This window comes from Emydura macquarii, unplaced genomic scaffold, assembly GCF_026122565.2.
Source record: "Emydura macquarii macquarii isolate MOO-44397 ecotype Brisbane River unplaced genomic scaffold, CSIRO-AGI_Emac_v2 contig_1253, whole genome shotgun sequence".
NCBI lineage: Eukaryota > Metazoa > Chordata > Testudines > Chelidae > Emydura > Emydura macquarii.
Window position 1 is genome coordinate 19,511,216 of NW_027131390.1, and position 21,851 is coordinate 19,533,066.

The window sequence follows — 21,851 nt, forward strand, 5'->3', positions numbered from 1 at the left end:
GTTCGGGGTCTCATCCCCCCCTCGGGCTTCAGTTGTTCCCTGTCAGCCCCCACCCCCCATTATTTTTAGTAAAAGTCACAAACAGGTCATGGGCTTCCATGAATTTTTGTTTATTGCCTGCAACCTGTCTGTGACTTTACTAAAAGTAACCATGACGAAATTTTAACCTTATCTGTCAGGGAAGATTGAAAAAATTGGGTTTGTTTAGTCTGGAGAAGAAAAGACTGAGGGATGACCTGATAACAGTTTTCAAGTATATAAATGGTTGTTACAAGGAAGAAGGCGAAAAATTGTTGTCGTTAACCTCTGAGGACAGGACAAGAAGCACTGGGCTTAAATTTCTGCAAGAGAGGTTTAGGTTGGACATTAGGAAAAACTTCCTAACTATCAGGGTAGTTAAGCACTGAAACAAATTACCTAGGGCGGTTGTAGAATCGGTCACTGGAGGTTTTTAAGAACACGTTAGACAAACACCTGTCAGGAATGGTTTAGTTCTTATGTAATCCTGCCTTGAATGCAGAGGACTGGACTAGATGACCTCTTGAGGTCCCTTTCAGTCTTCTAATAGTCTGTGATTCTATAAGCCAAACCACACACTATCGGGTAATAAAATCATCCCGATTTGATGGTACTTCGCAAGGGTTTGCCTTTAACAAAATGTACTTTATCAGAACTTAATTTAATTAACTTGAGACTGGGCTACGATCACAAAAGCACAAGACATTACCGAAGAGGCAGAGTTGTTAATGTAATGATGCTATGGAAAGGGTTTTGTTATTATTTCAGAATTAATGTCTTAGGTAAAACAATTGGACTTCGCTCCACTTTATGCTTTGAGTCAGAATGAGTTTCTGTCAGATTCAGGGACTTCATATCATAAAAAGAATTCCCCAAATTAGAGAATAGGGTCATTCTGGATAAGGGAGGTGCTGACTGATGTTCTAGGAAAGGGGGGCTAATTAATTTTGTAGCCTAAGGAGCCTGAGCCTTTAAGCCCTCCTCCCCCTTTGTTTTTTTTTTTCCCACAAAGAAAGAGAGAATAAGAGAGCAATTGCTGTTTAAAAACCAAATATAGTTAAGTATGCTGAGTTTGTCAGGGTGGAAGTACAGCAGTTTAATTCGAAATATTCATATGCATTCTCAGGCACACTTGAGCTGAGTCAGTTTCGTTAGCACTAATTAAAGCTCGATTTGCCAAGGCTGTCATTTGAGTCACAAATTCTGCGATTTTCCAGCAGGTGTGATTTCAGTGAACTGTTTGCATGCTCCGGAGTGAGTGTGCAAGAGGATAGTGAAGGGGAAAATTTCCAGATTTGTGCACAGACAAGTGGCCAGTTAGATGCAGAACTGGTCTATTGAATGTGAAGTTCCTGTGCACTATTGCAATGACAAGGTGCATATATTTGGCACCCAAATGCATTTTTTGCACATTTCTAGTTCTGAAAATCTGGCCATGAGAGGTTTCAGAGTACACTCAGAGGACAACACTAGGGACTAGTAGATGGCAGTAGATAATCAACAACAGTGCAAGGACATAGCAGACCAAGGGGTTCACACTGGGACTAACAAAGCACTACTGGAGCACCAGTTCAGTATGGAACAACCATGTGAGAAAGAGAGCTAGGAACTCCTTAAAGGTTTAAGACATGGTTTGTTTGACAAAGAAACACAGAGCTGTAAAGGCTATAGCACAAGGGGCAGCTGGGGACTGCAGGCACGCAAGAAGTCCTGAGTTGTTTCCAAAGAATTAAACCATTTGGAGACCTGATTGTGCCACAATATTTTGGTAACTAGATGGCATGTCCGTGACTTCTTATACTTTTCCTCAAGACTCCATGACTTGACACATGGTTACTATGATTTCTCTCTGGCTTTCTCCAACATTTACTATTACAAAATCTGCAGCTGCAAGAATTATTAGAACTGATCATTATTAACACTGGCCAATGGATTATCAGTTTACTATCTGACATGACATTTATTGGTTGACTGTATTCTTCCCAGGCAGGGGGATGAATGTAATCTTATAGGACTATCTGATATATAGTGTCTTTACTAGGATGCTGTTTGTTAGTGCTGATGCAACTGTGTTATCCTTAAAAGGTTATATGGATTTCACAGAAAGATATATGTGCAAGGTTCATGAGCATCCCACTTCAAAAAGAAGCAGAGTAGTGGGATCTCAACAAACCCAGGGTGTTAGTCATCATCCTTTCTTTTCCAATGGAAGATTCAGAGAATTAGCAAAGCTTCTATGCATCTTCTCACCTGCTCCTGTTTCAGTCTGGGGCAAGATGTGTCTATGCTGCCTACGGCTTGAGATAAATTCCTGCCCACAGGATTGCTTTTGGATACTAGACTGGACGTATGAGATCAAAATTACCTCTGATGTAATTTCACTGGCTTCAACAGAGTTACACCAGAAATGAATATGGCCCATGGATACATCAACAAAATATATGAAACACACAAGCAGGATAAAAAAGAGACTGGTGAAAAACCAAAGGGAATCTGGATTGTAGCCCTGCGTAAAAAGCCCTGCCCCACCCTTGTGAGACACATGCTGCCAGTTACCTTTTTGCTTACTGACTTTCCTTACTGTCATTGCCGCTTGTCGCTTTTGATTTTCAGAAATTTCAAAGCCTGGAAAAGGGAACGTGACAAAGAGTTTAGAAAATCACTTACCAAACCCCATTTTCTGAATATTTCTTCATGCACCATTTATGAAACTAATAACCCCTGGCTGAAAAAGCATTGCCTGGTGGTGCTACCCATACAGAGAGACATTTTAATACAAAGCAAATCTTTTAAAATAAAGCCTCACTGCAACACCGCTTGGGAGGAGGCAGCCCAAAAAGCAACATTATAGACACTATTATTTTTAAGTATTATTTCTAAAATGTCAGAAATAGACACAGTGCTTTATGGATGAGCAAAAACCAATAGATCAGATGCTGAGCTTGATTACAAATAGCCGTTTGTGGAGGACAAGGCTGCCAGATCAGTGAGTCCCTCTGCCTTTCTTCCTGCATTGATGGTTCATAGCTAGGACAGAAACTACTGCAACTGTGAGGCCTTGATATCTCTCAGTGCCTGGGGGACTGTAGATTTCTCTCACCCGCATCACCTTGTGGAGTTCTCTTGTACTCAAGTCTGAAGCTAAGGGCAGAATTTGCTCCTAAATGAGCAAATCCTCACAGCAATTGTGAGATAAGCCAGGGATGTTATAATGAAGTTTAACTATAATTCTAAAGCACAGTTATTTGGCTTTCTCCCACATGCAGGGCAAAACTCTGATGGCCACCATCCCGTTCATTTTCGATCCCTTACCTATCTTTTCATCTTCTTGAACCATCTTCCTTTCTTCTCTAAAAGCTCTAAGCCATCGCAGTTTCTCCTCCAGCTTCTTGGCAAAGAATAAGTGTATTTCCTCAGTCTCCTTGTTATGAAGTTTGAAGGCATTCTTCATGCTGACATTGAAGTCATCATCCCTCCCATCTTCTATATCCACCACTTCATATTTATCCATGTCAATACGACCTTTGTAATACAGGATATCTCTTCGTATCAGGTCCTAAGTGAAAAAGAAGAGAAGCATTTAATTCTAGGTCTATTAAAGCTTATGCTGTGACTAGGTTTGGCAGAATTCAATTTTTATTTTTCATATTTTTGACGCATAATATTGATGTTTATGTTTAAGCATTTTAAAAGATTTTTATCAATTTACATTGTTAAGGTTGATGGAAATTATGGGGATCTCAGACAATGTGGGGAGGCAGACAGTAATTATGTAAGGACATTACATGCTGAGATTCAAAAAATTAAAGCTTTGAAACACCAATTGCCAACATCACTTATATATATATATATATATATATATATATATATATATATATATATATATATATATTTACAGATAGGCAAAGTAAGAAAAATGCTGCTTGCGAATTTATTGGAGTTTGATTTAAGGTTATATACTTTATATATATATCCTTAAATCAAACTCCAATAAATTCTCAAGCAGCATTTATATATATATATAAAAAGTATATATCCTTAAATCAAACTCCAATAAATTCACAAGCAGCATTTTTCTTACTTTGCCTATCTGTAAATTTCAGTGATCACTGATGAAAATATTTTTTCATTGATTTGTTTGTATATGGTGAAATAGACATTTACTGACATTTACCAATACAAATCTAATCTTTCCAAGCCTCATCTTAACCCATTTGAAACACTGTAGTTTTCTTTCAGCAGAGGATTGAAAGGGTTAATTTTCAAAATATGGTCTAATTCTTAGAATTTCTTTTGCTGTAAATACTTTGTTGGCTAGAAACAATAAAAATATACACACCTGATTCTAACCCTCATGCTTCGGGGCATAAAATAGCCATTATTAACTGCTTGTGATCAGAAAGAAACTTCCTCCCCCGGTAGTTTATTCCATGATTGATGATTACATGGATTTTACAGCTTCTTCTGAAGCATCTGGTACTTGGCACTGATGTGCAAAGAACAGGAAATCTGACCAGGGGGATCAATAGTTCTAAATCCCGCAAAAGATGGGGTTTCCCGACGGAGATATTTCCTGCCACTTTTTCCACTCTTACAGACTTAATTGCTGGGGAAATTGACCTGATATTCAGCCTATTATTACCCTTATCTCAGTTCCATCCTATTTTATCTTGGAATACTTTAAAACATTGTTCTTCCTCCATGATATTTACACCTTTCAGTATTATGTATGATCATCCCTTGGCTTTCCTCTAACCCTTTTGTTTTAATGACCCTTTCTCCCACTTTACCATTTTGGGATGGGAGGGAAAAAGAAAAATCACTATTTGTTATTAATGTTTCACAGCTCAGTTAAAAATGAACCTAATTGACTGAGCCCCTTGACACTTCTAGCACACCCAGGGCCCCATTGTTGCTGTTGCTGTTTTTGCCATCATGATCTGCATCAGCTGTCCTGATTCCTTGAACTGAAGTATAAATTGTGTTCATTGAGATGTCTGGTAGAGGTTGGGGAAGATACCACTAAATAAGTATTCTGAGAGATGCTTTTGTCAATTGCTTAGACATAGGAGTTAAAATACAGGTTTGATCAGTTGTAAGCAAAAAAACAGTATTCAGACATTTTTCTCTCCCTCCTTCCCCAATAAGAAGATATAAAATAAATACCAAGGATCCTGATTCTCTTTTTACTTACACCAGTTTTACAACAATAAAATTTTTTATTGTCTTTAGTGGAGCTATTCCTGATTCAGACCCACTGTATAAGTTATTTATATGACTAGAGCATAAAAAAGCCAGGCCATCAGAAAACAGGAGATTAATCAAATAGGGACATGATTCTATAAGAAGAACAAGTTATAAGGCTTTAATATTTAAACAGCCAATTTTAGCAAGTCACAATTAAGACTATGTTCTTCCACAGAGCTCCTAAACTAATATTCGGTTGTACAACGTTCATTTATCTTGATCATTTAAACAGCAAACCATTTTCTTTACTATAAGTTTTATTCTTCAAGATTTTTGAAAATGCTATAAAGATAAATAACACATCAGGAATAATCTAACAGTACAAATAAAATCACTGCACAATATTTATTTAATTGAACAAGATTAAGTAATGAATGAAATATCTAATAAAATTCCTTAAATAAAGAAACAAATGAACTCAGCATAAGATCTTAGAAGAGCTGTTTTATGAATCTGCTTAATGGTATTAATGGTGGTGAGAGAGGATAATGTCTAGAAGCTCTTAGTCTTAATATTTCCCCTAAAACTCCCAATGAAACAATCCATTAAACAATATGCATTGTAAGTATTTTAGTCTAGCACAGTATAGCTTTGAATTCTGATTTAAACCAAAACATAAAAAAGGAAATGAAATTTCAGGCTGAATATATAATGGGAAACTTTCTAACAATAAGATGTATTAAATTGTGAGATAATTTCCCAAAAGAATAGGTAGAAGCAGCCCTACCATTTAAGAAAATTACCCTGGTCAAAACACTTAGGGCAGGTCTATGCTTAAAAGGCTGCAGTGGCACTGCAGCACTTCAGTGAAGATGCTACCTACGCTGATGGGAGGGCTTCTCCAATCAGCATAGGTATTCCACCTCCCCACGAGGCAGTGGCAATGGGAGAATTCTCCCATTGACTTTGCACTGTCTATATCAGACATTAGGTCAGTTTCACTGTGTTGCTCTAGATGCCCTTTCAGCTTGCAGGGTCCTAGGGCCCGGCTCCAGCCCAAGCCCCAACGTCTACACCACAAGTAAACAAGCCCACAAGCCTGAGCCATGTGAACTTAAGTCAGCTGGCATGAGCCAGCTGCAGGGTTTTAATTACAGTGTAGATATACCTATAGTTTCACAGGTGCCACTGAAGGAATAATATGAAGATGGCGGGGTTGCTTTATGTCACTGAGGGAAGAATATGAAAGCAATGGAATTGTACACTTCACTGTGGGCAACATGCAGCCCAGAAAATATTTATTGCTAGTGAAGATGCAGTAGCAAAGAAGAACTCAGCTTGACCATCAGATCCCAGACTGAATTGGCATAGTGGGTTGCTAGAAGAAACACCTTTTTGTTGTTGTTGTACATTAAACAATCTGATGTGGAAATTGCTGAAAAACTATAAACATGAAGTCCCTGTCACTTTTACAAAGCTGACGTTTGAGAAAAGAACTGCACATTAAGAAATTGTATTTTTTAAGGAAGCCCAATCCAGAATGGCCAAATCATCTGTTCTTTTTCCACCAGGCTCTCTAGAGTCTTTATCCTTAAACTTAGCAGGAATTTTCAGCCACCTGAGGGATGCTAAGCCATCCCAAGAATATAACAGAAACATATTGAAATTGACAAAAGACTAAATAATTAAAAGTGGTACATAATGGCTACAGAGTTCAAACACAGTACATCTTAGAACCCATGCCAGTTGCTCCATGTGTTCAATAAATTCCCTTTTTGCTACTACAGGAAAAAGGAAGAAAGAACATTCTCCACTTTTTAGCGTAACATTCTAATCCAACTAGCACCTGAACAGCTCCTTGATTTAAGGGGTTCTTGAATTTTCATAGAGGAGATCTGTACTAATCCACAGAAAAGAAAAAGTGTCTAGGCCTGGAATAATCTCAGCAGTACCATTGGTTTTCCAGAAAGTTCAGTCCCAGCAGGCAGTCATGGCATAGCAACTTGTACAAGATTATATGTTCTAACCGGTTTGCTGGTTAGTCATTCTTTTCCATAATACTCCATCCCCCAGCCCATGTATCTCAATAGATGGGTATTATTTATTCTTCAGCTACATTTTAAATCATCTGCCTAGGGCTCTGTGAGCTTGCACATACAACAAGAACATACAAACTAAAGGATAATTATAACAAAACCTAGCCATACTCCCATGAAGTCAATCACAGCTCTTAAAATAGAACATGCACCTATAATCAACTCACCATAAATAATAACCTCTCCATCAACAATATCTAACTACAGTATCCATATCTAGCTACACACACACATTTGGTATGTGAATATACATCTAATTAAAGATCTGAAACGTAATGTGTGTCTATAGAGTGTGTATACTTGAGCCCAAAGGTTCCCAGCTCTTTTAATGGACTATATGCAGGAATTGCTTCTCCCATCATTGCAATGCAGCCATCTCTGAAGTCTCCAGGAGACTCTTCTATTATTTGGATTATAGTAGAGCCAAGAGCCCCCAACCAAACTTAGAACCCAATCATGCCACATGTCATACATACTCACAGTAAGGCACGACCCTGTTCTGAGGCACTTCTAATGTAAATAGACAAGAGAAACCAAGTGTGAGAGAAAGGGAGTATTAATACTTCCATTTTACAGATAGGAAACTGAGGTACAGAGAAATTATGCAACTTGCTCAAATTCAGACAGAGTCCCTGGTAGTGCTGGAACTGAATCAAGGTGTTCCGAGTTGCTAGCCAGTATCTAACCACAAGACCCTCCTTCCTCTCTATTCACTCACAATCTAAATCAGATAACCACACACAAGACAAAAGAAAACAGGTGTCTGGATGATGAGGAAAAGGGATTGCTTGAAGAGGAGGGTATAAAGAAGGCATATGAAGGAGGAGAAGAAGGGTGTTGATTTGATGAGAACAGGTAAGACTGTTGCAGTTCTAAGGGGAAGCATAACAGAATGGGAGGAGGAGGGTCAAGAAGAAGCAGGGTGAAAGAACTGGGAAAAGCACAGACTCTCCATACAGTATCTGGATAGCATGGCACAGCTCTGACGCATTTAAGCCATTTGTACTCACTTGGCTAAATGTGATCTTGTTGTCTTTATAGGGCTTCAATGATTTTTTCCCCCCTTCTCTGGTTGAGGAAAATTAAGCTCTTCTGAATAAGACGCCTGGCTATCTGTTCACGTAATACATACAATACTAGGAATTCACAGGGAAAAGTTGAAGCCAAAAATGTTTTATTTGAGTATGAAACTTTTTTTGTTTGCAGTGAAACCTCACTGGTATTGAGACTGAGTTTACATTTTAAAATGGGTCACAACTCTGCCTGTAGTTCTCAAGTTGTAATATAGCACTCAAAATGAACTAACCCAACAGATAGCCAAATTCTATCATTTGAACCCACAGTGATCTAATAAAATGATTGTGCCCACAAATCATGTAGTTCAATACTCTTATCATTTATCTGACTTAGTGTTATCTTGTCCTTCTGCCTCCCTCTTTGTCATTTATCTGATTATTCCCCTATTTTGTGTTGTCAAAAATGCTAGATTGTGAGCTCTCTGGTGCAAGGAATGTCTTTGTGTTATTTGTTCATACAGTGCCTTATACAGTGGGGCCCTGATCCCTGCTTGGGGTCCTCAAGCTCTACTGCTGTAGAAATATAAATAAATCAATCAACAAAAATTTGCACATTCAGTCAATTTCACAAACAAAACTGCACCGACAAAATTAAAAGGCGCCTTTCAAATTAGATCCTAAATATGTAATCCTCCAGCCCTCTACAAGGCATGGGTGTGTGGTCATGCATCTCCTGTTCAGCTGACAAATGTGCACCTGTCTTGTCCTGCAGAAGGCTATGATCTCACGTGGAAAGAGCATGATGCGTTTCACGCACATAGAGGGCCTGCTTTTCGATGGAAATCTCACTAAAATGGCTAGCAAGGCATCCCATGAAACAAGAGAACTTGCTAGCATATGGCTGCTGGGCCAGCTGCCATCCCCCCGATACGAAAGTCGTGGCGGGGAGAGGGGAGGTGGTATGGTACAGCTCTGCTTCATCTATCCCCCACTATCATAAGGCAAAGCAGCCTCTCAGCTGCTCTTACACTCTTTGTGATGGAGACCAATGCAGACTTGACCTTAGAATCGGTGACCCATATCTAGCTCCCCGACAACCCTCCACCACCCGGAGCTCAGCAACAGGAGAGAATCTGGCTGAGTATCTAGTCACATACATTTTGAATGAGTTACCTTTGTGTGAGGTCTGCATTACGAGCATTTCAGGCAGGTCAGCACATGTTTTATGTATGGCATATTGTGTCGTAGCTCACAAAAGCTAAGTTTTTTAATGTAGATAGTAGATATCAAAGCTCATGTTTTACTGTCCACTAAGTCATATACCACACACATCTAAAATAAAATATCTTTAAAGTACACATATGGAAAGGGTCCCTTTCACATGAATTAATATGAGTCAATATCTCTGCTATAAGCTCACTATATAAAAGATACTACTTACATAATATATGTTAGGTATATTTTGTTGCACATGTAGGATATTGGTCACTCTGGTGAGGATACGTCTTTTGGTTCCCAAACTCTCCTGTGTGTTCTAACGTGGAACCAGCGTAAAAGGTTATTAGGAGAGGGAGTACTGTGCGGTACTCAAAGCACAAGGATAGGAATCAGGGCCCTTACGTTCTAATCCTGATCTGACAATAACTTGCTGTGTGACTTTGGGTGAATCACAATGCCTTGGTGCCTCAGTTTCTCCATCTTTAAAAGGGGGATATTTGCCTACCGCACAGCGGCGTTCTGAATTGCGACTAATTGATCTGTAAAAGGCACTATGAAATTTTTAGAACCACAATATATTATAACAATATTTCAGCATATGATCTTAATGGTTTTAGAACTTGAAGATCAAATGGCCACAGAGAGAAAGTTTCCCAACTGCAAAAGCATGGCAGTGATGGTAGAGGTGATGCTACCACAGACTACATTGGCTTGGTTTCCCAAATCCTTCCAAATGTTCTTCTGCTGGCATGTACTGGGGGATGGCATAAATAGGGAGTGGTGGAGAGGACGTGCTACCTATTAGAAATCTGTTGACAGAATCAGACATTTGAAACTTAAGTTCTTTTTAACATTGAACTTTAAGTCTGGCTGAAAGAAAACACTTTGAAGAACAATTTATTATTTCCACCCCTACTGCGAACTAGTAAAAAAATGTAATGGGTGAGCTCAGTGGTGCCGGAAGAAAAACAGTGACACAACGTGTACTGTGAGTAAAGCATTACAGAAGTGGTGCTTATTTCCACTTTGAAATGTCAATAATAAAATCTGTGCATGGCTGTTAGTGTTGGTGTGTGAACATGCACTCTCCTGAATGTGTGTTGGGAGTTCTGGCATGCATGTGTGTTAGGTGATGTGGAATGCAAACATTGTTCGATACCCGCTCAGAAACATTGAACTGACTCTTATCTGTGGGTATGGGATTTTTGTAGGTGGTTATTTTCCCCTTTTCCTATTTAAAGAAGTCACCCAAGAGCTCCAATCACTTGTCTTCCACGTGATATAATGTGGAGCTTTGATCAGCACTCCAGGGAGCCGCTGAAGAACTGCTTGGCAAGTTTGGGAGAAAGGGAGAATTGAAGGAGAGATGCAGACTTTAGCTCAGCTGTTTTAATTTTTCTTTCAAGAAATGTTCAAGGAATCTGGGGACTCTTTCACCTGCTACCAATGTTCCCTGCTCAGCACTAACCATCTGCAAAATGTCACGCTGCTCTTTTGCCGCAATTATGAACGGTGAACTTTCTGCTCTGACCTATTTATTATTACTAATTATTTGTAGGACCTACAAGCTACTCAGCAATGGAGGCCCCATTGTGTGAGGCATGGTACACACACATAACGAAAAGACAATGCCTGCCCATGAGAGCTAATAATCTAAATTTAAGACACAGATGGATACAACACGCAGCCGGAACAGAACATAAGGTAAAAGTGAGATGATTATGATAAGTGTAAAAAGCAGCAATCATTTGCCTAGCCACTGTCAAGAGGGTCTGGTAGGCATCGTGGGAGAGCTGCGTGTTAAGGAGACACTTGAAAGAGAAAAAGTTACATAACTGCAAGCTCAATCCTCTTCAGATGTCAGGCAGAGTCCTGAAATTAGCACATGGTTATGCCAGAGGCCTAAAACAAAACAGAGATCCAAATGCACCCAAACTTTGTGAAAGCACAGATCTGGTTCTGGAACCAAACCACCACTGTGGTTCAGGCCCATCTCTGGTGTTTTTTAGTTGTTTTGGACAATGGTCAAACTGGATGGAGGGGGGAAATAATTTTGTTCGACTCAGTCCTCAAATCTGTCCTTATTTTCTCACCTTGCTGTCCCTTTTTCCGTCCTTTCTTCCTCCACCCCCACAGTTTGCTGTAAGAAATGGGGGTGTGGCATGCTACACTGTTTTACAATAGGTCTTATGGTAGTTTTAATTTTTTTTCAGTATTATTCAGTTTTGTAAATTAAAAAAAATATATCCCCACTACCTAAATTTTGGGCCTAAACTACCTGAGAGTGACTCTTTAAAAGAACGAGATCTGGTCTGCTTTGCATGGACATATGGACAATATTTTCAAACGTGTCTGCTCATTTAACTTGAGATGCCTTGAGCCTGATTTTCAGAGGTGGTGAGCGCCCACACCCAACTCTGACTCTGACTGGAGATTTGGGAGCAGCTTTCTATCAGACTGGTTACCTAAAAATGAATGAACCTTTTTGAAAATGTTTGGCCTACATAACCCAAAGATGTCAAAAAATAAATCTAGTTCCTGCTGACTGGAGGGGAGGGACATGACAAATTATACATATACAGAGAGAGTATAATTTCTCTTGTTGGAATATGCTCAGACACCATGGTGACAGGTATCATATAAGGACGTAGGTAGAAAGACGAGCCAAAATTTCTGCCATGCAGTGTATTGTGTGTCTTATGCTACTATCTACTCCAGAGCTGGCTTCACTTCAGTGGTAAACTGCTTTGGGCTCTTTCGGTATGACAGCTGCTGTAGAAATGTCTATTATGAAATTGTTTTGTTTTCTATCAAGCCAGAGGCATGGCATACATATACAGTGTATTTTAATAGCTGATATCTCATGAGCTGCTAGCATTAGTTTTTAGCATGGAATCTGGATAATGTTACATCAGACTTAGAAATTAGTCTAGCAAGATTTAATCTGGCCCTGGTCCAACACTGAAAGGGACCAAATTCATCCCTCATGTAACTTCACTGAAGTCAGTGGAGTTACACCAAGGGTTAATGTGGCCCAAGAGGGCAAGTCATGGACTCAGATCAGTGTAATTTTCATTCCCCGGATGCTCCTTCAGGCACTGACTTTGTTGTAGCTCTCACGACTTCCAAACCCTTTTTGAGTGAAACACACATTTCTCCACTTTGCTCTAAGTCAGGCACCTGCCTCACTCACATAACAACTCAAAGAAATAACAGGACACAAGGACATCAGTGACTGTGCACTTTGCTGCTACTGTGTCTGTGGTCTATAACAATTTAGACTCAACCACAACGAGCATATAGGAACTCAGGGTTTTAGAATGCATCAGGGACAGCTGGATCATATTAGAAGCAATAAAATGTAGCACGAGCTCCCTGGGCACAACTTAAGTCACTCAGTTACTGCCACACAATCTCTATGAAGAGGGGAAGTGCTTGTTATGTGTATCCTCAGTGGCTGACATGTGAAGAGGGGAACCCAAATCTATGAGAGACAAGTTTATGTAATCCCTTCCCTCACAAGGACTGCTGTGTTGGGAGGTCGCCAGATTCCTGCCAAATTATTCAGTGGTGCCTGTCTAGTGAGATTTGAAAGAGACACTTGATTCATCCTTGCCAGTTTCATGAAGCATGGGATGAGGAGGGAGGAGAGAGAGGAGCTGAAAGCATTTATGCGGAAATGTTCTTTTGCTCAGTATATTTTGTGGAACATGAGTGGCATTTTGATGTCTCATTTCTGTCCAAAGCAGTGAGGCAAGGATGATTTTGTTTCTAACAAATTAACAATGGGAAGAGATGGGAAATTCTTCTTCGGATACGTCAATTTGTTTTTCCGACTCCCTCAGTTTGGTCTTAGGATTTTCAAATGGTAATGGTGAGAGAACATGGTGGCAGGAGGGTTAGATGTTCTGCTCCCGAAGGCAGAAACCTTGCTAGAGACACAAATTTGTCCCTGCTGTAATTACACCATGGAGGAATTTGGCAATGGGCATTTTGTACACCTCTAGTTTATACGAACAGGCTAAGCCCCTTCCCCGTCCACAACAGAGCACACAGAGCCTGAGGCAGCATCAAACTCAGCCCTTTTCTGGATTTTGGCTTTATTGATAACTAACACAACATCAACCTCAGCTGAAGCTTCCTCCTTCAGCTTGGCTGGCCCTAGTGTTTGCTCCCCAGGACATCCTCTGTCCTAGTTACCTCTCTAAAGGGCCACTCCCACTAAGGAGCAGCACCTGCCACAATGAATTAGCAGAACTTCAGCGCTTTATGCAGGGCTTTAGCCCCTGGTAAGCGGGTGAGTTGACAGAAGAGCCCTTCCCCCCACTGCATCCTAGATAAGTAATAAATAATATGAGTGGAACTGATACCTCTCAAAAGCCTGATGTTAGACATCAAGCCAGGGCACTGGGAGGAGTGCTCTGTACTGAATCACCTTCCTCAGTTCCCTGGAGTTTCCTCGGTGGTGTCGTATACAAGGGCAGACGAGGCTTGACCAAGTTTAACTTATGGCATCTGACAAGACCACAACCTAAAATGCAACCTTGACTGCCGATGCAATATACAATCACCAACTTTCTGCTATGCTGCCATTTGGAAGTGGTGAAACACAGGCTGGCCTGTTCCCCTCAGCACCACTCTGTCGGCTGGAATCAGGAGCGGCCAACAGCACAGGGGTGTTCATCGAGTGCCCCAGTGATGGGGAAAAGAGGATGGAAAACTATAACCACGCTCCATATGACTGGAAAACAACCTAAAATAACAGAAAATGCACTAGTAGTTGTCCCACCATTTTACTGTTTTTGCCTGTCAGATTCTAGGAGAGAACACAAGACCCTGTTAGGTTGAAGTGAAAATGAGGATTTTGTTTAGGTTGTGATCTTTCCGCTCTGTCAGGAGGTGCTGAACAGGAAGCACCATGGACGGCAGCTCCACCGTTGACAAAAGGACTCCCTAATTCACTACATAAACATTTTGAACCTTTTGCCTGTTCCAATGTCACTTCTAATCTGATGCCACTGTGCTTTCGCACCCTTTGGGGAAACCAGAGCTGTGAGCCAGAGGAGAAACATTGCAGATCTACCGTCTATTACACCATATGCCCCTGGAGCACCTCAAGACATAACAAACTAAGATCATAATTAATACTCCGTGTCAGAATGCCAGATGTTAAGTGATGTGATTTGTAAATGTAAAGTATCTCTGTGTCAAACTCTTTCAACTTCAGGGAGGGGAGAATAAGAGGCTGTATGCCTTTAAGGCATACATCTAACATCAGTTAGTATCGACTTTATTTCTTGGTAATTAAGGTTAGTGTACTGGAATATGTATTATTCTTCCCTGGTTATAGACAGATGATAAATGGAGCAGCGGCCAGTGCTTGCCTCCCACACAGTTGATTCCCTTCTTCCCCTCCTACAAGGATTTTCACCTTACAGAAACCAACCCACAGTTTCTCCTACAAAACCCATGCTGTGGCTAACCACACACTCCACAACCAAGTTCCAGTTCAGAGAACAAGAAGAGATAGCAAATCTCTTACTTATATATTACCTCTTTCTTCTGCCTCCATCACTCTGTTTCTAGCATTTTGGAGACACAACCATGAGAAGATGGCCTCTCCATTCCCACCAAACTAAAGGTCTCTTGGAACAGCCTGAAGTTAATCGAATAGACTAACACTTCCTGGTCTTGCAAAGAAATGAAACTAAATCTACCAGTGAATCTCAATCGTGAACTAGAGCAACCTATGCCATTCCAGTCCTGCTGCTTCTCCCAGGGCTCTGCCAATGCTCATCAGTCCTGGCTTATATCACTCACTATTTCTGCAGTGGCCCAAGGAAACTTACCTCAGGTCAAGTTTCTGGTCACAAAAGTCAGTACTCGAGTAAAGAATTAGTAGCTTCACTGAATACACCCGACATGGCCAGAACATATAACTAAAACTTAGTGTCCCAGACTGGCAGGCAATGTGTCTTTTGCAAAACCTGGGTCTGATTCTTTGGGAGTGGTCTCCTCTTTGACTGCTCCAGTGCTTAGATCTGGAATAAGAGGAGATCTGTACAATCTGCACCTTCAGGAATCCCTTTATTGTTCTCCCTGCACAAGAGTTTGATATCACTACAATATCTCCTCCAGAAGGAAGTGCTGAACCAAGATCCCTTCAGAACAGAGCTAGGGATGCTCCCACCTGACCAGTGAGTGACATTCTGCATCTCTCCGTGGCTATATCTACACTACCAGTGAGGAACAGGATTCCCAGCTGGCGTAGACATAACTCATTCTAGTTCTCATTGAGCTAGCCTGATAAAAACGGTAGCATAGCTGCAGTAGCATGAGCAGCAGTGAGAGGTGGCATGGACTGGCTGTACCAAGTACAAACCCACCTGAACTCTATGGAGCCTGTGCCGCTGCTCACCGCTGCCTGCACTACTGTAGCTCAATGACAGCTAGTGTGAGCAAGTCTTCATGAGCCGAAACCACACCCCTCGCTCGCCCCAAATGTAGGGGTAGCCTTGTATGTAAGCTGCCTGGGAGAAGCAGAGTTTCGAATTACAGTAATTGTGGAGCAAGATACCTTGATAGAATAGATCTCATAAAACTAATAACCCTCAGCAGCTTAGTCAGCTATGAAGAAACTGGATAAAAGTAGATCAGCCAGAATCTTCCCCAGCACAGGAATTCCATGGCATTACAATGGCTATGTTATCCCTATCAAATCCTACACTGCACTTCACACTTTTCAAAGTGCTCTACCAAGGTGAACTGATGAATCCCAACACTATGCCTGCGATGTTTTACAGACAGGAGAAATCAGTGCAGAGATTAAGCCAAAGGAATTGGTGTCAGTGCTGGGGCTGGAATTGGGTACCTTCTGAATCCCAGCCCCATGCTCAGGCCACTAGCTCATAGCGCTCTACAGTGCTGAAAATGGAAAAGCCCGGGTGATGTATACAGAAAGCAGTACCACAGGTGTAAGGGGTTGCTGACCCCTGAGAAATGTGTGAGCTGGAAAGGAATCGAGGTATGCTCAGCAGGGGCACCCTCAGAGATGTGTCATGTTATGCACAGCTGAACCACTCTCACTTTAACTGGGCACAGCATCTGAACACACACATTTGAATCTTACACTTCGCGGCACAATACGCAATTAAAAAAGTAACATTTCAGTGAATGACGCTGTGACCCGGTGTGTACCTTTTGCACTCCCTGGGCAGCACCCATTTGATGCCCCTGCCAATGGTACGTACCGTGTGTAATGTGTGTACAGCTGTGGGCACCAGTGTTGCCCGGGAGCTGAAGTGAACTGAGAGGAAAGCGGGGGGGGAGAATAGAAAGGAACAAGCAGGGCTATAGGAGACTTTTACAGAGATGTGACAGATAAAGAGGGAAGCAGAAGAAAAGGTGACTGTGTCCTAGTTGCTTCCCAAGAAGAAAAAGTAGCTGGGAGAACATGGGAGAGACAGAAAAAACTGAGAAAGTCGTTTACCACAGAGACTGGTTTGCTTAATGGAGTAAGATGGAACTCAGTCACTGAGAGAGACCCACATCCTCCAACTCTGCCTACCTGTAGGTAGTTCAGGGGGAGAATTCCTCCGTGGCAGCATGAATACTTGCTGTTTTCATTATTTCTATATCGAGAGAGCAGTGGGCAAGGTGAAGTGAAGCAACCGTGCAGGTTGGTGAAGGCTGGGGTTAAGCCAGAATCCTTTTTTGCTGGAGGAATAAAATTCAATGACTCGTGCTGATCGATAAGGGTGAACAAAGAGGAGACGCACTCTCCAGGAAGAAGCAGCACAGAACAAGGCAGTGCTGTGGAGAAGCAACTTTGGAAAAACTGTACTGGAGCTGAGGCAAGAGAGAGAAATGCAATGCTGCCAACTCTCCCAGTGTTATCAGAAGCCTTGTGATATTTAGTGTTTCCCTGAAAGCCCCGGTTCCTGAAGTCACATGATCATGTGAGACCATCAGCTTCCATTTAAAAAAAAAAAAAAAAAAAAAGTAAATTTCAGCCTTCATAGCTGGGGAGAAAAGCCTGCAAAGTTGAGCTGAGTGCACCCTAAAGACCACAAAAGCAGAAGGCAAAGAAAAAAGAACCAATCTCACTTATTTTTAAATCTCCTGATTTTTAAGCCAATCTGATGATTTTTAAGGCCTGACTCATGACTTTTCAATGACTGGGGTAGGCATTACTGCATTGTCTGAACCTCTCTGAATTCTAACTGGCTAACTGGCTGCCTCTTATAAGCTACAACAGGAGAGCCTGACCCCAGTGTCACGACAACACATGCTGTAAATCACTCAGGTTTAAGTCTACAGTATTTGGGAACCCAAAATGTGGGAGAACTCTAGTGTCAATCCTGTTATTCAGACAATCTTTTGGAATAACACTCAAGGACACTGCTATAAAGATGGAAGGACGTGCTTAAAAACACACATTTCTTTTAAAAATAAAAATTGGATTTTAGTACTGACAAACGTACAAGATTAACAGCATAAGCACAATAGATAATGCACAGACAGAGAGGCAGATACTGCAGACATAGAAAGGGCCTGTAACTCTGTACAGCCATCCTGACCTGGAGGGATGAGAAATGAGCCATGGGTTTGTTTAATCATCAGGGTCACTTCCTTCAACTCTTAACCTCTGTGCCTGACAAGAGCGCCAACTAGTACCAATAGTGCTTGTGGGTTTTATTATATGAATTCTTTTCCTCCAGAAAGTGGGCTGAGACCCACCAGATGGGCCAGGAGAGACCTAAAAATGATTAGGGGACTTGTTTGGTTCTCCTGTGAAGACATGCATGGAGCGCAGCATCCTTCAAACCCTACTGAGTGGAGGAACTGAGCTATATGAGCAAAAGGAAGTGCCAGGATGAGCGAATAAGGGGAGAAGGTGCTACTATGTCAACAGTTTCTACTGTTCATGCTGCTGAATGCCTCCAGCACCCAATGACCTGACTGAAGGCCTGTATCTGGTATCAGTGGGAATTGAAGGCATTTGGCATCTTTCAGGAGGTACTCAGTACCTTGCAGGAGCAGGCCCAGAGCAAACAAAACTGAATTTTGCTTTAAGAAATTAGAAATTCAGAGTCACGGTGGAAGTTTAGGAGCTAAAGATTAAAGTTCAAATCAAGCTGCTTATACACTCGGTCCCAGCTTGATTGTTCTCTGATGATAGGAGCTCAGTTCACAGTGCCAGGAAGGGTGTAAAAGGAAAAGCAATGAGAAAGAAAAAAAAAATCAGCAGAAAGCAGAAATTCAATTGGCTGTAACTCAGAAGGAAAAGCACCACTGACTTAACTAGGTCACAGTTTCCCCCGAGTGTAATGCTGGGGCAGTGGTTCCATAGTTAGAGTCCTGCAAATCTGCGGATATCCGCTTTATAGCCGCAGATCATTTTCACAGCTCAGATGTGGATATAAAGTTTGTATCTGCGCAGGGCTCTATGCATAGTGACTCAAGAATCAGCCACGCCATTTCCTCAGGACCTGGGTATTCCTTGGAGGGCTCCCTCCAAGAACTGACCATGCTCAACCCTCACTTAGCATATGAGACCTGACAAAAACACAGACTGAGTAGGCATGGCTGTGACATCTGCGGTGCTGTTCTCATTCATGCTTGCAGTTGATCCCAGGGACTCCCCCTGCACATATATCTACAGCACAAATGTCGATGAGTCCAGATCTTTCCAAAGACAGAAATATCCAGGATTTATGAGCTCTGTCACTTCAGATACTGATGCTTTCTTTGATCTTTTGTCAGAATAATGAGTCGAGATTATGTTAATGAGACTAGAGCAGTATCATAGTCTGATAGGCGGGTGGCTCTCATGATGACAGCGTTGGTTGCCAGTCACTGGTACATATGACAGTGCTGATATTAAAAGGTTATATGATTGGCACTCTTGATTACCTTTCCCTACCTTAATGATGAGCTTCAGTTCAGATGTGCGCCTTATAAGCCACCACGTAGCTTGTGCTGGTGGTTTCACAAAGCACAGGCTTAGACCACTGACAAGTGTATGAGCGAGGGTAGGTAATGCCTGCCTTGCATAGCCCAGGTCTTTGCTTGGTGTTACATCTAGAGACTGGAATGACCATTTCATTGAGCAGTCTGCTCAAGTGCCAGGTTTCACACTTCATACAGAAATGCTGGGGTCACCTGATTCCAGATCATACACTGCAACCAAAGCCCAAAAGTGGATGTGGGGCACAGAGCCAAAATAACAGACACATGAGAAAATGAGCAAGGCACGAAGTTAACAAATGGAAGTGGGATCTGCCACTAGCATAATAAAGCTCCCAGCACGTTCTAACCTCTGTTCTGCGATTCAGTGTCTCTGGCATCTAGAATGTACAATAATACAAGTGCGGGATGGCCAGAGCTGGATCAGATGAGGGAAATCTGGGTTTAAAATGGAGGGACAGATACGCCAGTGCTTAATTTGTAATGGAAGAGGTGCCGGGACTCAGCCCTGGCAAGCCTTGGCAAAAATTAAACACTGCCTCATTTTGAGGAGACTGCTCAGCAGGGTTTGAGTCACCGGTTTCCATTCCTCACAGCCCTTGCTGTGAAAAAACAATGTTTTGCTTCTCTGCTCAGGGTGGCGAGCTATCCAGCAGTGTGGATTTTTTTGCTTATTTTGCAGCAATTTTCTGGTTTGAGCTCATGGCTGTTCAGAGCCTGCCACAGGTCCTGGGGAACAGCTGCAGCACACAGCCAGAGCTTTTACACTTCTCTCAGAAATCTAGAAACATCTCATGCACATGTTTATAGGTCTCATACGGGAAATGCTTCGTAACAGAAATACTTGTTCCACAGAAAGAACACCAGCCCTTCCACTTACCAAGAGCTTCCCCTGTTCCCTCTGTCCATTTCCCCCACCGTGACCTTCTCCTGCACTTCCATCTCTTCCCCTTACAGTAACTTTCCCCTGTGACTCCATCCATTCCCTCACTGTAGCCTTCCCCACTGACCGCGCCACACATTCCCCTCACCATGGCCTTACCTTCTATTCCCTCCACCCATTTCCATCAAATTGACCTGGCCTTCTACCCCTTCCCCCATTCTCCTCACTGTAACTTTCCTCTGCCCCTCCATCCATTCTTACTGTAATACTCTCCAGTCCTGCCTTCTACTATTTCCCATCAGTGGGGCACTCATCTTCATTAACTTTCCTCCCCTCACATTACTTCCTGCTTCCATGGCTTCCTCACTGGGACAACCATTCCCACTCGCCTTCGTCACCATTTACCACCTTCTAAGATTCCCACCTTTTGAGTTTTTCTCAACCAAATTCTTCCCCTGTGACCTCAGCACCCAGCATCATCTGGTCCTGCCAAAATATCTTCAAGCTCTGATGCAATATCATAACGTCATTATGTTTCATGGCTTTGATGTCTGGCTTCGTGACCGGTGAACATTCCAGCATGCTCCACCTAAATAAAGTGGGACAACCCAACAAATCTTGAGACAGCTGGAAACCCTGTTCCCTGCAGTCTCCCCTCATGGTAACTAGCCTGCAAAAATAAGCTCTACCCAATCCAAATTTCAGCTGTATTCCCTGCCTCCTTGCTACAGCATCCATCATTTCACCCTTTGTGTGAGTTGCTGTCTTCCAGCCCTGGAAAACGTTTGGGGATGGTTTCATTCGAAAGATGCTGTGCACCTGAATGCCTCATTTTCACTGTGCCCTGAACAGCACTGATGTCACAAGGGTTTCATTACCTTTTTGCAGAGAACCATCTGGTGATCAAAGAGGAAGAAAACGCGCTGCTGGTTCCGTCCATAGGGCTGGTAAATCCAGGACATCTCCCCTGTGTAGATCAACTCAGAGCTCCGATCCAAGATGTCATCTCCCTATGGGGGCACAGAGAACAAGGCAGAGTGAGCCACGATGTCAAGCCGGGTGTATGTACGTGGGTGGGGTGGAGTAGGGTGATACCAGTGGGATTCTGCCACCACTAGGTACGTCGAAGCACCACGGTTTATTTTTTAACCAGAAAGCTAGAGGTGAAATATTTTTTAAAATACTGATTTGGGAGAAAGAAACAGTAAATTGTGGAGATTTTGTTTCTATCGATTTGATTCAATAGATTGAAAGTGAAAGAAGAGACAGCGGCATGGTCTGAACAATCCCTCACTCAGGTTGCCAAACTCTACTGCTCCCCGCTCCCCCGCCCCCCGGTGTTCCCTCCCAGGGTGCCAGAGCTCACCCCCCTCCAGCCACCACAGGCTCCCTTCCCAGGCCCCCACCTCCACCAGTGTCCCGCACAGGCTGCAAGTATCTTCACTGCCCTTCACAGGTTTCCAG

At 42.2% G+C, this 21,851-nt stretch overlaps 1 protein-coding gene across 7 annotated transcripts in view; it reads right to left on the reverse strand.

The window, feature by feature from the left end:
* Positions 1-21,851, reverse strand: part of ARHGEF9 (Cdc42 guanine nucleotide exchange factor 9) — a 249,961-nt gene that overhangs the window by 13,217 nt on the left and 214,893 nt on the right. For all 7 annotated transcript variants that reach the window (XM_067548283.1, XM_067548282.1, XM_067548285.1 and 4 more), the window contains 3 exons: positions 21,266-21,397; positions 3,331-3,574; positions 2,575-2,643 (listed from right to left, as the gene is read on the reverse strand). In XM_067548283.1, coding sequence (XP_067404384.1) covers positions 2,575-2,643; positions 3,331-3,574; positions 21,266-21,397 — 445 coding nt within the window. The remainder of the gene's footprint in view (positions 1-2,574; positions 2,644-3,330; positions 3,575-21,265; positions 21,398-21,851) is intronic.